Here is a 13480-nt window from a genome sequence, read left to right on the forward strand (position 1 = left end):
AAACCAATTGATTACTTCCCCATTCCAGAAGTACTTCCCTTCTATCTCATCTGTCTGTAGCTCAGAATTTTCCATTTACTTCTTTAAAATTCTATTTGCTTATTTCTGTTTTGCTATTTGGAATACTCTTTAAGTTTTAGAGCCTCCTACTTAACTGTCTACTTCTCCATATATATCACTATTAGAATTAAATACTAAAGTAGGGACATTTCCATTAAGCTTTTCTCATTATCCTTCTACTATTATATTATCTTCTTCCCAGCTAAGCCAAATACTCACATGTGCATACATGAGCTTTTTCTAGAATATTTGGATTGATATTCAAATTAGAAATAGACAGGCTTCAGTGTTTAAGTAGATAAGCAGTTAAATGTTGATGTCTGGCTGTCAGTAACCTAAAAAGCTTTCCTCTTTCCATGTAAATTTATTGCTTATGATTCCTTCACAAAGTCCTTCCAAATTAACTCTATCTGTAGTCATTTCAGTAATTCCCTTCACCCTTAAATATAAACTGCAGTGATCAAATGGATATGCTTGTTAATATACATATATAAGCTGTCATCTTAGCCCAATTTCAATTTCCCAGGTATACATTCATGCTGAGAAATACCCAAACTGAGATTGTATAGTGTTTTATAACTAGTAAATTTTAAACCTCGTTTGAATAAAACTAAAACATTTAAATGAAATGTTTTTAAACAAAAATTTTATAAAATAGAACCGATTATTATAAAGATATCATTTAATGTTAAACATTTAGAATAAGTATTTTTAAGTATATAATATTTGAAACAATGTATTTTCTTAGTTATATCATAAGCATCTTCAGGTGAAAAACTGTATGCCTCATTTCCTTATAGTTTCCATATGCTGTACAGTCCCATGTATATATGTAGCACACACTTGAGATATTTATTATATGAATGAGATATTAATTCATCTTAGGAATCTTTTATAATTTTAATGCATTCTATTAATAAATTAAACAAATGTTCTTAGGATTGCTCTTAAGTAGTTCTCAAGAGTTTCTGTACAGATTGTCTTGAAATATCAAGAACTTATAACTCTTTACACTTATAACTGGTGCTCAGGAAATCTTGAAGATGCCATCAAGCATTAAAAAGATTTAATTTCATTTTCAAAAGTGTTGTCTCCACACCTCATGTTATTTTTAAGTAATAGCTATTATCTCTATTGTGTATATATTTCATTTATTTATTTATTTATTTATTTATTATTTTTCATTTCTAGTATACAGTACATTGGTTAGACATCTATATAGTTTATAAAATGATCCCCCTAATTGCTCCTTCTCTCTTCTGGTTTTTCACCTAGCCAATATATTAATGCTAACTGTATTCCCTATGCTGTGCTCCTACTCCTGTGACCATCCATCAGCTACTGATTTGTACTTCTTTAACCCTTCACCCTATTCTCCCAGTCCCCCATCCCCCATCCCCTCTGTTCGTCACCAAATTGTCCTCTATATTTGTGAGTCAGTTTTTGATCAGTTTGTTCTTTTTGTTCCTTAGATTCTGCATGTAAGTGAAATCACATGGTATTTTGCACTTCTGGGTATTTATCCAAAGAAAACCAAAACAATAATTCATAAAGATCTATGCACTCCAATATTCATGGCAGCACAATTTACAATAATAGCCAAGATATGGAAGCATCTTAAATGCCCATCAACAGACGATTGGATGAAGAAGTTATGGTTCATATATACAATAGAATATTACTCAGCCATTAAAAAAGAATGAAATCCTACCATTTGCAATGACATGAATGGACCTAGAGGTTATTATGCTGAGTGAAATAAGTCACAGAGAAAGATATTATGTATATTTTATCACAGAGAAAGATCCATACCTCACTGTAAAAGAGAATAATAGATATTATAACTCATTTAAACATTTCAGAGTTCCTGCAGGTGTCTATTCATGTTTAGAAAGGCTTTTCTAAAGTGTTTTGCATCAATATATACAGGCCTGTCGATTTGCACAGACCTGTGCTTGTTTTTCTATTTTAAAAATTTTGCTAATTCTTGAGAGGTTGTAGAGAAACCTAAGAAATGTTAACTATGACTCCTAGTTGCAGTTTGAGCATGAGCTTTTTGAAAAAATGACGAAGTAGATGTTAAATTACTCAAATCTAGAGCTAGTCAGCATTTCAGTGAGACAAGGGAAACTAAGAAAGATAAGTAAAACTACTAGGAAAGGAGGAACGAGTTTACTGTTGTTTAAGTTTTGTCAGTAATAATTTGTTGTAAAATTGGCTTTATATTTTAAATTATGTTACTTACCCATTCAGTTGCATCACTTGATATGTACAGAAAATAAGTATACAGGTTTTATAGAGTATTAACTAAACTTTAGGTGCATCAGAATTACCTGGAAGGATTGTTAAAACTCAGACTGCTGGGCCCATCCCCAGAATATATAGTTTCAGTTGGTCTGGAATGGGGCCCAAGAATTTGCATTTCTAACAAATTTCCAGGTAATGTTGCCACTGCAAGTCTGCAGACCACACTTTGAGAATTCTGATGTAAACCACTGAGTCATAATTCTCCCTCTGCTTTCCTTCCCAAGGAAGGAAAATACACTATCATTTTTCTTTGCTAACAACAACAACAAAAATCTGTAGTCCAGTCTATAAATGTCTGCATCATTCTCTTGATTTTTTTTTTTTTAGGAAATAACCAATAGAAAGATACATTTTAGAGCCTTTTTCAATGAAGCACTAATAATTCACTGTAATAATATATGTGAATTGTAGTTTCTGTAAGAAAGGTTTAATTGATACCAATCACCATATAAAATGAGTAGCTTATTTGTGAAGTCCAAAGATCAAGTCGTTTCTATTTGTAAAAGAAGAAAGAAGTATTTTCACAGGGCAAATCCAGAAGAAATGCTTCATCATTATTGTTTTAATTATTACTACAAGGCTTTTTCTGTGTTGCATTGCAGCAACCAAACTAGCTTTTCCAGTTCACATATAATCACAATTCAGCTATACTATTATCCAACAGATTAATATTTTGAATTTACTTTAAAATTTATGAATGCCATTCTTTTGGAATAGTTATTTGAGTACCTGGTATGATAGAATTTTAAAGTTGGAGGGGATACCCAATTATCTGGTTCAACCCCCTTTTTACACTGAACATTTACAGATGTTCAGTCTGAGTGTTCTATGATATACTTTAGCGTTGGAGGCCCAGACAGGACTGGAAATTCACTGCCTCTATTCCTAGTTTAGTATTCTTTCAATTACCCTTGGTAGTTACTTTACCAAAAGATATTTAGAATTAAATATTTTCAAATATTTGTTTAATAAAATATTTGAAGTTCACATATACTAGCATTATATAGCAGGATAAGAACAGATAGTTTGGTAGAGACAGTAAACTTTGTACAATTATTTATCTTCTTTATTTCTGTTTTCTTAATCTATTATAATGCAGATATGATCAGTTAAAAATAAAAGGACCTCGGTTTCTTATAAATATCTTTAGGGTTGTCTTACAAACTGTTCATGGATATAGTCATAAGAGACTATATGTATTGCTACCACATGATGCTACAAATATGTGTAACTCTATGTTTCTTTATTCTTCTTGTGAAATAAAATATAGCCCCAATGTCACTGTTAATAAAAGAGTCATTTGAGTACTTAATAATATACTTCTGTACAATTCAGGATTTATAGTTAAATTTGATTTTTTACTAACTTTTTAAAAATCTCTTTTTTAATAATAAAGACCAAATATTCCTTTATTGACATCATTGAGAAATGAGACTTCCTTAAACCTTATTATTTCACTTGTTAAATAATTACTGACCGGAAGGCAACAGGCAGGCATAGAAGTAGCTGGGAGCATGCCCAGAGGCTGTCCAGTAGCAGAATGGCTCATGGCCAAGAGCACTGATGCTCTAGTGCATGGTGATTGGCAACCACCAGGATGTGCCTACTCTTAAGCTATGCCAGTAACCCCTTCCTAGAGGAGTAAATGCCCATTTTCTACCAGTACATAGTCAGCATCGCTGTAGGAAGCAAGTAGTACCTCCCAGGACTCTAGGACATAGCCAAATAGGAAGATTATGATCTTCTGAGACCTTTATCTTATCCAATGACCATTGTCTTCCGTATATGCTTCTCTGTGGTCAATCTAGCCTCATTTCTCAATGTGAAAGGAGTGGGTACCAAAACTTAAGGAATATGCACCAAATGTACCCTTTTTATTAACAGGAACTCAGATTGATCTCTGAAGAGACCCCAAAACTTTAGCAAGACTTAATGATATGAGGAAAATCCTTTCTATGTGGAATAAAGACAGCAACTAGCAAAAGAGAAAGGAGCATGCTATTTGTGCAGTGTTTATCTTTAATACAAAAGGGACTGAAGACTGTATTTAATGAGGCTATTATAGCCATTTTACTCCCAAGAAACACAAAGGAAAAAAAAAAATAAGAATAGGCTCAAGATGTATAAACCGTTGTTTGATTACGTGAGAAACACCTTCAGTGGCCAAGGAAATGGTCTGCTTTTTTCAGAAAGCATACAAAATGCTACAGCTATCCCCAGACTTCTTATAAATAAAGAAAAAGATTAAAACTTGAAAAAAGAAAATGAAAATTCTGTCCTCAGCACCCCGTAAAATTCATTAAGATTTTTTCCTAAAGGTCCAAGAAGCAGCAAATAGCATCTGAAACCACAATCTATTAAAAATACTTTCTTTCAACTAGAAGGTACAATCTCTCAGGAGTATCATAGTTTAAAAAACTAATCACATCGTATTGTAACTACATAACAAACCATGTTGTAAATGAAACTGCCTGGCTTAGACCATATACATTTCTGCACAGTCACTATGGAATCTGCGGGGAAATATCTTCTCCCTTTTCTCCAGTTAATTGTTCTTATATGTAAGTTGCTTTCTATTTCAGTTTATCTAAAATTGTGAGATAATAGTCCAGCCACGTAGCCAAAGGTTGCTCCACGTGTAGAGGAGATGGCCCTAAACTGAGGAGAAAATGTTTGAGATCAAAAAAGAACAAATGTCTTATTATTTTTTAAGCGTCAATTAAGTATAACTTAAATATTTGTATATTAAACCTTAATTGCTTTCCTAAAGAGTACGAAAAGTTTAATAAGGTCATAACTGCATTTATCATGAACACAAAAAAGTACACTACTTTTTTGTGAATTAAACTGTAATAAGGCTTCTAGCAGATAATCATTACGAAGATGTTACTTTTATTCACCTTATATTAATTGGTAATAATTTTGCCAATAACTATAAGTAGTGCCTTTATCAAATCTTTGGCGGAGTATTGATATGCACATGCATGGGGTAAAACTCTGTAAGAAAAGGACCTTCAGAGAGTAGTAGGCTGCACAACAGAATGGGAAAAATTCCCATTCCCAATAGCCAGAATGGAAAAATCTCCTAATATGTGGCACATCAGGTAGAATTACCCAGAAGATCACACCCTGGAAGTGGGGTTTTTGAGCTCTAGGGTAAACTCTTCCTGAATCTGCTCTAAGAAAACTTAAAAAGCAATCCTGGAATGGGTCAAAATGATCTTGGGTACCTATATGCCAGAAAAGGTCCAACACTCCTTAAAGGAATACGAGAAAATCCAGTACTCACCAAAGTGAATTCACGTGTATTCATTTTCTAGGGCTATTATAACAAATTACTACAAACTTGGTGTGGCTTAAAACTACAGAAATTTGTTCTGGAGGCCAGAAGTCTGAAATTAAGCAAGGAGAAAGCAGAGGGAAGGTTGCGTGATCCGGAGGCCACCTTGGCTGCAGGCTGAAACGGAGAAGTTCTCCAACCATTGTGGACCCAACTAAAGTGCAGTGCTAGAGAAAGTGCTCAAACATATGAGTTTATTCAACATAACACAGCTTGTTTAATGACTTAGAGCTACTAGGGATATTGATTTTTGGATTGCATAATAGATAAAAGTTGCAAAGGACATCTGCCAAACAATACATTAATGTTTCTTTAGTACACTAGTTTTAAGAAATATTGAGAATTCTTGAGAGGCAATATAATGGGAAAAAAAAAATCTCTCAGAAGACAATACAAAGAGGAATTCACCTAAGTGTCTTATAATAGTCTGGCAGACTGCTCAAACCAAGAAATAGTATCTGACAAGCACTGCTATGAAGACTGAAAATGTATGTCAGAAAAATAAAAGACACTTCCATCATGCTCGTGCCCAGGCAACTCAGCAAGCTTTGAGAAAGAGAAGGAACTCTGTTTCCAGCATATGAGTAGTGATCAAGATTTGACCACATGGATTTTATGGGACATCTCATTGCCCAGACTTGTCATTACTAACATAGGCAAACATAAACTCATGTTTTTAAGCTTCTGTTGCAGAAACATTTCATAACTGTTCCATCAGCTCAAGTTTGGCTTATATTGCTGAAGCTATTGTGTTCTGCAAAGAACTGAAAGCTACATGCCAGACCACTGTGTGCAAGGAATGGTACATTATAGAATACACTCACCAAGAGAATGATCAGGACAGAATTTCTATGACAAGACCTAGCAGAATAAAAAGAAAATAGAAGTAGTATTAATTCAAAACAAATCTCTTGATGGGATTGTGTGTCTCAACTGTTTTTATGGAGCTTTACTTTATCCTAGACAAGCGAGATAATAAAATCTAATTGGAGCTAAGGAAGACATGATTTATGCAGAATCCACTTCCACGTTAAAACAAGCAAAGAAGTTTATTGTGTATACAGTGATGCTCAGAAGAGAGTAAGTAGTCTTTAAATGAGAAGTTAACATATCAGATAAAAATACACTGGACTACGAGTAGGTTCTCATGAGCCACGTGGCTTTTATCATGTGCCTTCAGTATGGTGAGAGATGGTCATAATTCCGCTGCCAAGCATATGAAACACACTAATTGCTCACTGTATAACAATTTTGCAATTAAATGTCAGTAATGGCATGAGGATGACCTGTTCCAAAGACTGTTCTGTAGCTTTGGGGCATGTAACCTCTCCAACCATCACCTTCCTAATGATATCGGTTTGGAGTCTGGTGACAAGGACGTTGTTTCTACATCAGGAAGTAACTTTATAATAGTGTGGAACACAGTACTGTAAGCTGGTAAGGACCTAAAGCGGATATGAGTGAGGGAGGCATTGCCCATTTGCAATACCAAGGTGGGCTGGTAATGAGTGATTCATCTGACACCATCAGGTTATGGGACTGTATTTGTCTGCCAGGTCTGCTATACCAAAATATCATAGAACAGGTGGCTTAAACAACAGAACTGTATTTGCTCACAGTTCTAGAGACTGAAAGTCCAAGATCAAGTTGCGGGCTAGGTTAGTTTCTCCTGAGGCCTTTCTCCTTGGAATGCAGACAGCTGCCTTCCCATTGTATCCTCACATGGCCTTTTTCTCTGCACATGTGCTCCTTGTATCTCTTCCTCTTTTTATAAGGACATGAGTCCCTGTTGGATTAGGGGCCCACCCACATGACCTTGTTTAACCTTATTACCTCCTTAAAGGTCTTATCTTTAAATATAGTCACATTGGTGGGTAGGGCTTCAAATTATGAATTTTGTGAAGGACACACCATCTAGTTCATAACAAGGACACAGTATGGAATATGTTTACAAGGACTAAAGGGCCATGTGAAATTGGTGTGCCGTATTTGATGGTGTAATGAGGATAATCAATGGGTACTTTAATCAGAAAATTGAAATGTAGAATCATATAGGTCTTCGGGACCCCCGTAACTCTGAAGGGACACTTTAATCAATAGACCCTGATGGAAAATTCAGAAAAAGTTTTCTGACTCCAGTTTGATGAATTTCAGATCGTCAATACTCCACACAAGGACATAAGCCTGATGTGGGACTTCCTAAATGATTCTATTGCCTAAGCTGAATCTCTTCTGCTCTCCTTCCCAGCAGCCACCTCTGTCTTCAGAAAAATAAACATACATTGACCTACCTCATACTTACTTAGCATCATCAAAGTCATGCTGTCTCAGTATACCAGAACCAGAAGGATGAACAACAGGAACAACCCCCCAAACAGTTTTTTTGGTCCTGGATTTCATCATGAAAGGAGCACAGTGGGCCTGCACGCAACAGAAGATAGTTGGTCTTCTCAATGCAGCCAACTGCTTTAGTACTAGGATCCAAAAATGTGTCTTATCTTTCACAAGTGATTAGGATTTCCTGTCCCTCCTCCTTTCCTCTTTGCTGCTGCTTCCCCGTGTTTGATTCTAGATAAACATGGCCTATAATGTATTTAGTTTTGGAAAAAAAAAAAAAAATGAAAGAAAACATTAGGTCCTGATTCTACTACTTACTAGTTTACTTGAGTTTAGGCAAGTCATTAAATTTCTCTGCACATCAAATTTCTCATATATAAAATTGAAATAGGAATTTTTGCCCTCACAGGATTGTCATGAAGAGTAAAATAACTTATATAAGCAACTAGCGAGGTACCTAGAACATGGCAGACACTCAAAACATTTTAATTCGCTGTCATCTTCTATGATAGCGCCAGATAGGAGAATAAAGGAGAAGTTTGGGGAAGGAAGAACAAAGGGAAAAGTTAAAATTCCGCTTTTACACAAGTAATTTGGCATTAACATACTAAAAATTATAAAAGATTTATAAACTTTAAACAATATCCTGCATAGCATGTTGTAACTTAGAGACTGTGCTAAGCAGTACAACAGGAATTGCATTTGTACCATTTAAATTATATCATCACTACTGCCCTACTATATAATGACAACAATTGATTGTAGGTTCATCCATTAAAATCTCCTTGTTAGTGTGTTAATAAATACTATATCATAACTCAAATAAATACTGTATCATAAATTAATTAAAAGATTCCACAAAGAGTCTTGTGAACTGTTATGGAATCCTCTGTTTAAAACTCTTCTGTCTTCCCGTTGTCCATATTGTGAGGCTGAACTCTTTCAGCATTCATTATCTGGCCACTTCTTTTCTTCTGTAGCCTCTGCTTCCTCCACCCTTCTATCTGGGTCCTTGCCTTTAATCCTAAACTCCCACCATATTGAACTATTTTGGGTTTCTCTTTTCTCAGCTCTCACACATGCAATACTATCTGCCTGAGACATACTTTCCATGTCTTCAACTGGCTAATTCCTGATTATCTTCTATTCTCCTACAAAGCCTAAATGAGATCTTCCCCTCTAGGAATTACCCTATTATTATGTATTGAGCCCCTAGCATAGTGCCAGGCACGTTAGGAATTCAGTAATACTCGTTAAGTGAATGATTCAGTATTCCATCTAAATGCAAAAGATTATAATGATAATTTTCCATTACGTATGTTACAGTTATATAACAGTTATATTACAGTTATATAACCTGTAAATTTTCAAATCCCATTTATTTCTTTTAATTGTTGGAGTGACATTGATCAACAAAAGCCAGTAAGTTTCAAATATACAATTCAACAGTATGTCATATATGTATTGCCTTGTGTGTTCACCACTGATAGTTAAATTTCTTTCCATCACCACATATTTAACCCATTTACCGCTTTCTACCTCTACACTACTAGTCCACTGTCCATGTCCACGAGTCTGTTTTCAAATCCTGTTTAAGTAGGAAAAAAGTAGAAGTAGTTTGCTCTTTAGTATTCATATCATGTCCCACTTTATATTTCAGTGCATCACGTCTAAAGTGGGCTGATGTCTGCCTCCTTAATAAGTGCTGTAAGTGATTCGTAAATGCCTGTGTGGCCATTCATTTTGATATGGGTTTTTCAAAAGAAAAAGAAAAATCAAATATAGTGACTACCGTAACAACATAGAAAACTCTCATAAAATGGTTTTTCTTCTTAAATTTCTACCTTGCAAAAGTAAGCTTATCAGAGTATTTTAAAAGGTAGTCAGAAGATTTATATTGTTGACATAAAATATCTGAAACGTGCTTATAGAGATGTGTATCTCAAAAAGAGACCTGAACAATACGCCAAGTGATCGCCATGAAGTTATGTAATTGAGTTGTACCATTGAGCTTTTCCTTTTTGTAAAATTGTTGGTGTTCTGAAGAATTTTTTTTTTTCAGATGCATCTGCTTAGCACTGAGAATGGAATCTAAAGGTAGCATAAAACAGTTCTAAGAAAGTGAATGGCGTGTGTGTGACCTTTTTTTAATTTGCTTCACAAGTAATTTACTTTAAAAAAATTAACATCTGCTATTTTGAATCTAATCTTAGTATATTGAATGCTCTTAACCATTTCTCAATCCCACAGTCTTTTATCTTGCTTCTCCTGCTGTGTTCCCACCACCCCTGATCCCATTAGCAAACCTTGAGACCGCCTCCGACTTACCAAAGTACTGCTTTGGTTTCAGCTGCTCTTCTGCAAGAGGAAGTGAATGTTGGGGGTTTTCTCTGTGGTACAGTTGTGATAAAGCTGTGGTGGTCTTATCTCTCTCTTAGGTAGTGGCTCTTTATGACTACACAGCGAATCGATCAGATGAACTAACCATCCATCGCGGAGACATTATCGGAGTGTTTTTCAAAGATAATGAAGACTGGTGGTATGGCAGCTTAGGAAAGGGACAGGAAGGGTATTTTCCAGCTAATCATGTGGCTAGTGAAAGTAAGTTTTATGCTCCCTTCCTGGTTTACTAATATGGTATAACTGATAGTATAAGATTTTATCATTTTCTACCCTTTAATTTACTGTCTTTGTAACTTTTGCATAGGTTTACCAATGGGTATCGCTTTTCATTCTCATGATGCAAAAAAATAAAAAGGGGAGGCTCTAGAACACTAGATAGCTATTACAGTCTGGGATATTTGCTTCACGACTTCTCATCCCGGGGGACTTGCCCATTTAGCTACCAGTGTTCTTCTACAAGCCGTTTCCCCTGCCACCTGCTTCATGCATGATTATGTCAGCTTTTCTCTTGCCACAATGATTCCTCAGTTGACAGGCACACTAAGAACCTCTTGTTCCCCAACTCTCATTCTTTTACTCTGTATACTACAGTCTTAGCTGTTACTTGTTACCTACCTGCAATAGATTGTTTCATTCTCAAGTAAAGTAAGCCCTCACTTATGAAAAGGAAAAAGAAATAAACTGGAGGAGGAATTCTAAATACCAGTCTCTGAAAGCTGTGGACTTACTACTAGCTATAGATTTCACCTTGAAAGGTGAAAATAGAACACAGATTGCCTGAAAAAAAGACTACAGAGAAAGGGGAGAAATATAGTAATGCTTCCTCAGAAGAATGCTTCCTATCAGCAGTTAACTTCATATTGTGGTAGGAAAAACTAAACTGCCAGGGGTCAGGAAAACAGATTTCTAACCCTAGCTCAACAGCTATTGCTGATATGCCTCAGTTTCCTCCTATAAAATAAGGAAGTAGAGCTCTGTCATCTATAAGTTTTCTTCCAGAAATACTAAATCACATAGTTCTGATTTAAAATGTAGTATAGGCAGCCTTGAGAACACTCTATTTTGAATATGTATTAAGTTTTTGTTGCTACATAAAAAATAATTATTATAAATAATAGTTGCTTTTCAGGCTAGCCTATGCAACCCATTTAACCCAAAATATGGCTAAACAAAAGCACATTCATTCCTAACCTAAGTTCTGAATTTTAAGAGCAAAGGACCTGGAAGTGGAAGGAGAATTCCTTCCGTGGATACCGGGTGCTGGCTCAACCCCGATAAAACGACTTCTCTTGGGCACCCTCACACCACCTCGTCTGCACCCCAATACTTCTCAGTGCTCCCCCTCCAGTCTCTCAAGAGCTCTGTCTTACTGTGGCTCCCTTCCTCGGTTTATCTGCCTCTTTCAGCAAACTCCTCCCCTCACAAGTGCTAAGTGTCTCAAAAATTACCCACTTCTCTCTCACACAACTAAATTCTGTACCACCATTTTAATTCTTTTTCTCTGAGTAGTAAATGACTGAGATAGCTCTTAAACTCTGAGATATATTTTTACGTTTCAAAGAAGATGCATAATGGAGGAAACTTGAGGCAATATGGAAGGAAGAAATTTTAGAACAGATTAATACACAGTCATTTCCCAGAAGTTCAGCACTTCTAACTTCCAGATTGTCAAAAATATTTAAGTTCCTCCCCTCCCGTTCCCAGTGATGGCTTTCCCACAGGATCAACCAGTGGAGTTGAGGGGGTGGCTTCTGTTTTTAAACCAGGAACTGCCTGCTCTATCATAGTCACCCTAGAGAGTATCTGTCATTTTAACTGGATATTACAATTCATTGTTTCTTCTTGATATAAATGAAAACATTTTAAAAAAATTTTAAGTTAACGATATAAAAAGATTGTGTATTTCCAGGCAGGGTAGTATTAGGTGCTTTAACTTTAGATAGTTTTCAGAAATAACCTCTTATGCTTGCAAATCTTGAAAGGCTATAGATATTTGATCTATTGTAGGTTAAAAATCCAATAAAATTTTTCTCCCATGATAACCAAACTGAGACTTCTGAAGCATATTATAATGATGGTTAGTGATTATATGCAGAAATTATGGTCTCAGGTATTGACCATTCTTCAACTGTGATAATTCCTTACTATATCCCAGAATAATTGATGTTTTCTTTGGCATAATTTATCGCTTGTTGTAAAGCTTTGTAAAGGCCAGAACAAACAGGAAAAAAATCCTCAGACAACATGAGAATATAATGATCGAATTCTCACTTCATCAGGGATTATTTTTCTTTCCTTTTTACCTTACTTTTTACCTGAATTTAACAAATCTCACCTGCCCAGTTTTAATATTAGAGAAAAACTGTCAGCAGCATATTTCACTCTAAAAATAGTAGCAGAAATTGTCCTTTATCTTTATCTGAAACCAAGTATGCAGAGCAAATGATCTAAGGGAGTATGTATCTGAAAAGAATCTGTAGCAGTTATTCAGGTGAGAGCCATGTCCTCCAAGAGAACAAGACAACAGAAGACATCGGTACCTCATTATTATAAGGGACTTATTCCCTTTGTATCTTAAACCACAGGAAAGAAAAACATGATCAGCTTCCCTTAATCACATTTAACATCCTTGCCTGTAATAAAATCAATACATACACAAAGCCAGTTAATACATCTCGTAATCTTAGAATTTTGATCAGGTGTATTTTAGCAATTTCTCTCAATTTAGAGTTGCCCAAGTCATTTAACTGAAATGGAATTTTTTTTCAGCCCTTTAAAATTCCTACCTGACTTTTTAGATTCAGCACTGTTTATAGATTAGAGTATATAGATTATAATCTTAGGTTATAAGAATCTTAGATTTAGCAATGTGAATAGATTCAGTGTCATGTTCAGTCCTAGCCCCATGCTTATTTATTTCATACCATTTTCCCAAATTATCCTTTCTCCACACCTCTGTCTGTCAAAATCTTACATATTCTTCAGAATCTGACACACCTGCCACTTCTTCCATTAAGCATCTGTCATCCTCAC

General features: G+C 35.3%; 1 protein-coding gene and 1 pseudogene across 8 annotated transcripts in view; both read left to right on the plus strand.

The window, feature by feature from the left end:
• The window catches only part of LOC107195893, a 13792-nt pseudogene extending 8809 nt beyond the window's left edge, over nucleotides 1–4983 (plus strand).
• Nucleotides 1–13480, plus strand: part of AHI1 (Abelson helper integration site 1) — a 164546-nt gene that overhangs the window by 117690 nt on the left and 33376 nt on the right. For all 8 annotated transcript variants that reach the window (XM_025049273.1, XM_015592141.2, XM_025049275.1 and 5 more), the window contains one exon: nucleotides 10483–10645. In XM_025049273.1, coding sequence (XP_024905041.1) covers nucleotides 10483–10645 — 163 coding nt within the window. The remainder of the gene's footprint in view (nucleotides 1–10482; nucleotides 10646–13480) is intronic.

The sequence above is a fragment of the Pteropus alecto genome, unplaced genomic scaffold (assembly GCF_000325575.1).
Source record: "Pteropus alecto unplaced genomic scaffold, ASM32557v1 scaffold185, whole genome shotgun sequence".
Classification (NCBI taxonomy): domain Eukaryota; kingdom Metazoa; phylum Chordata; class Mammalia; order Chiroptera; family Pteropodidae; genus Pteropus; species Pteropus alecto.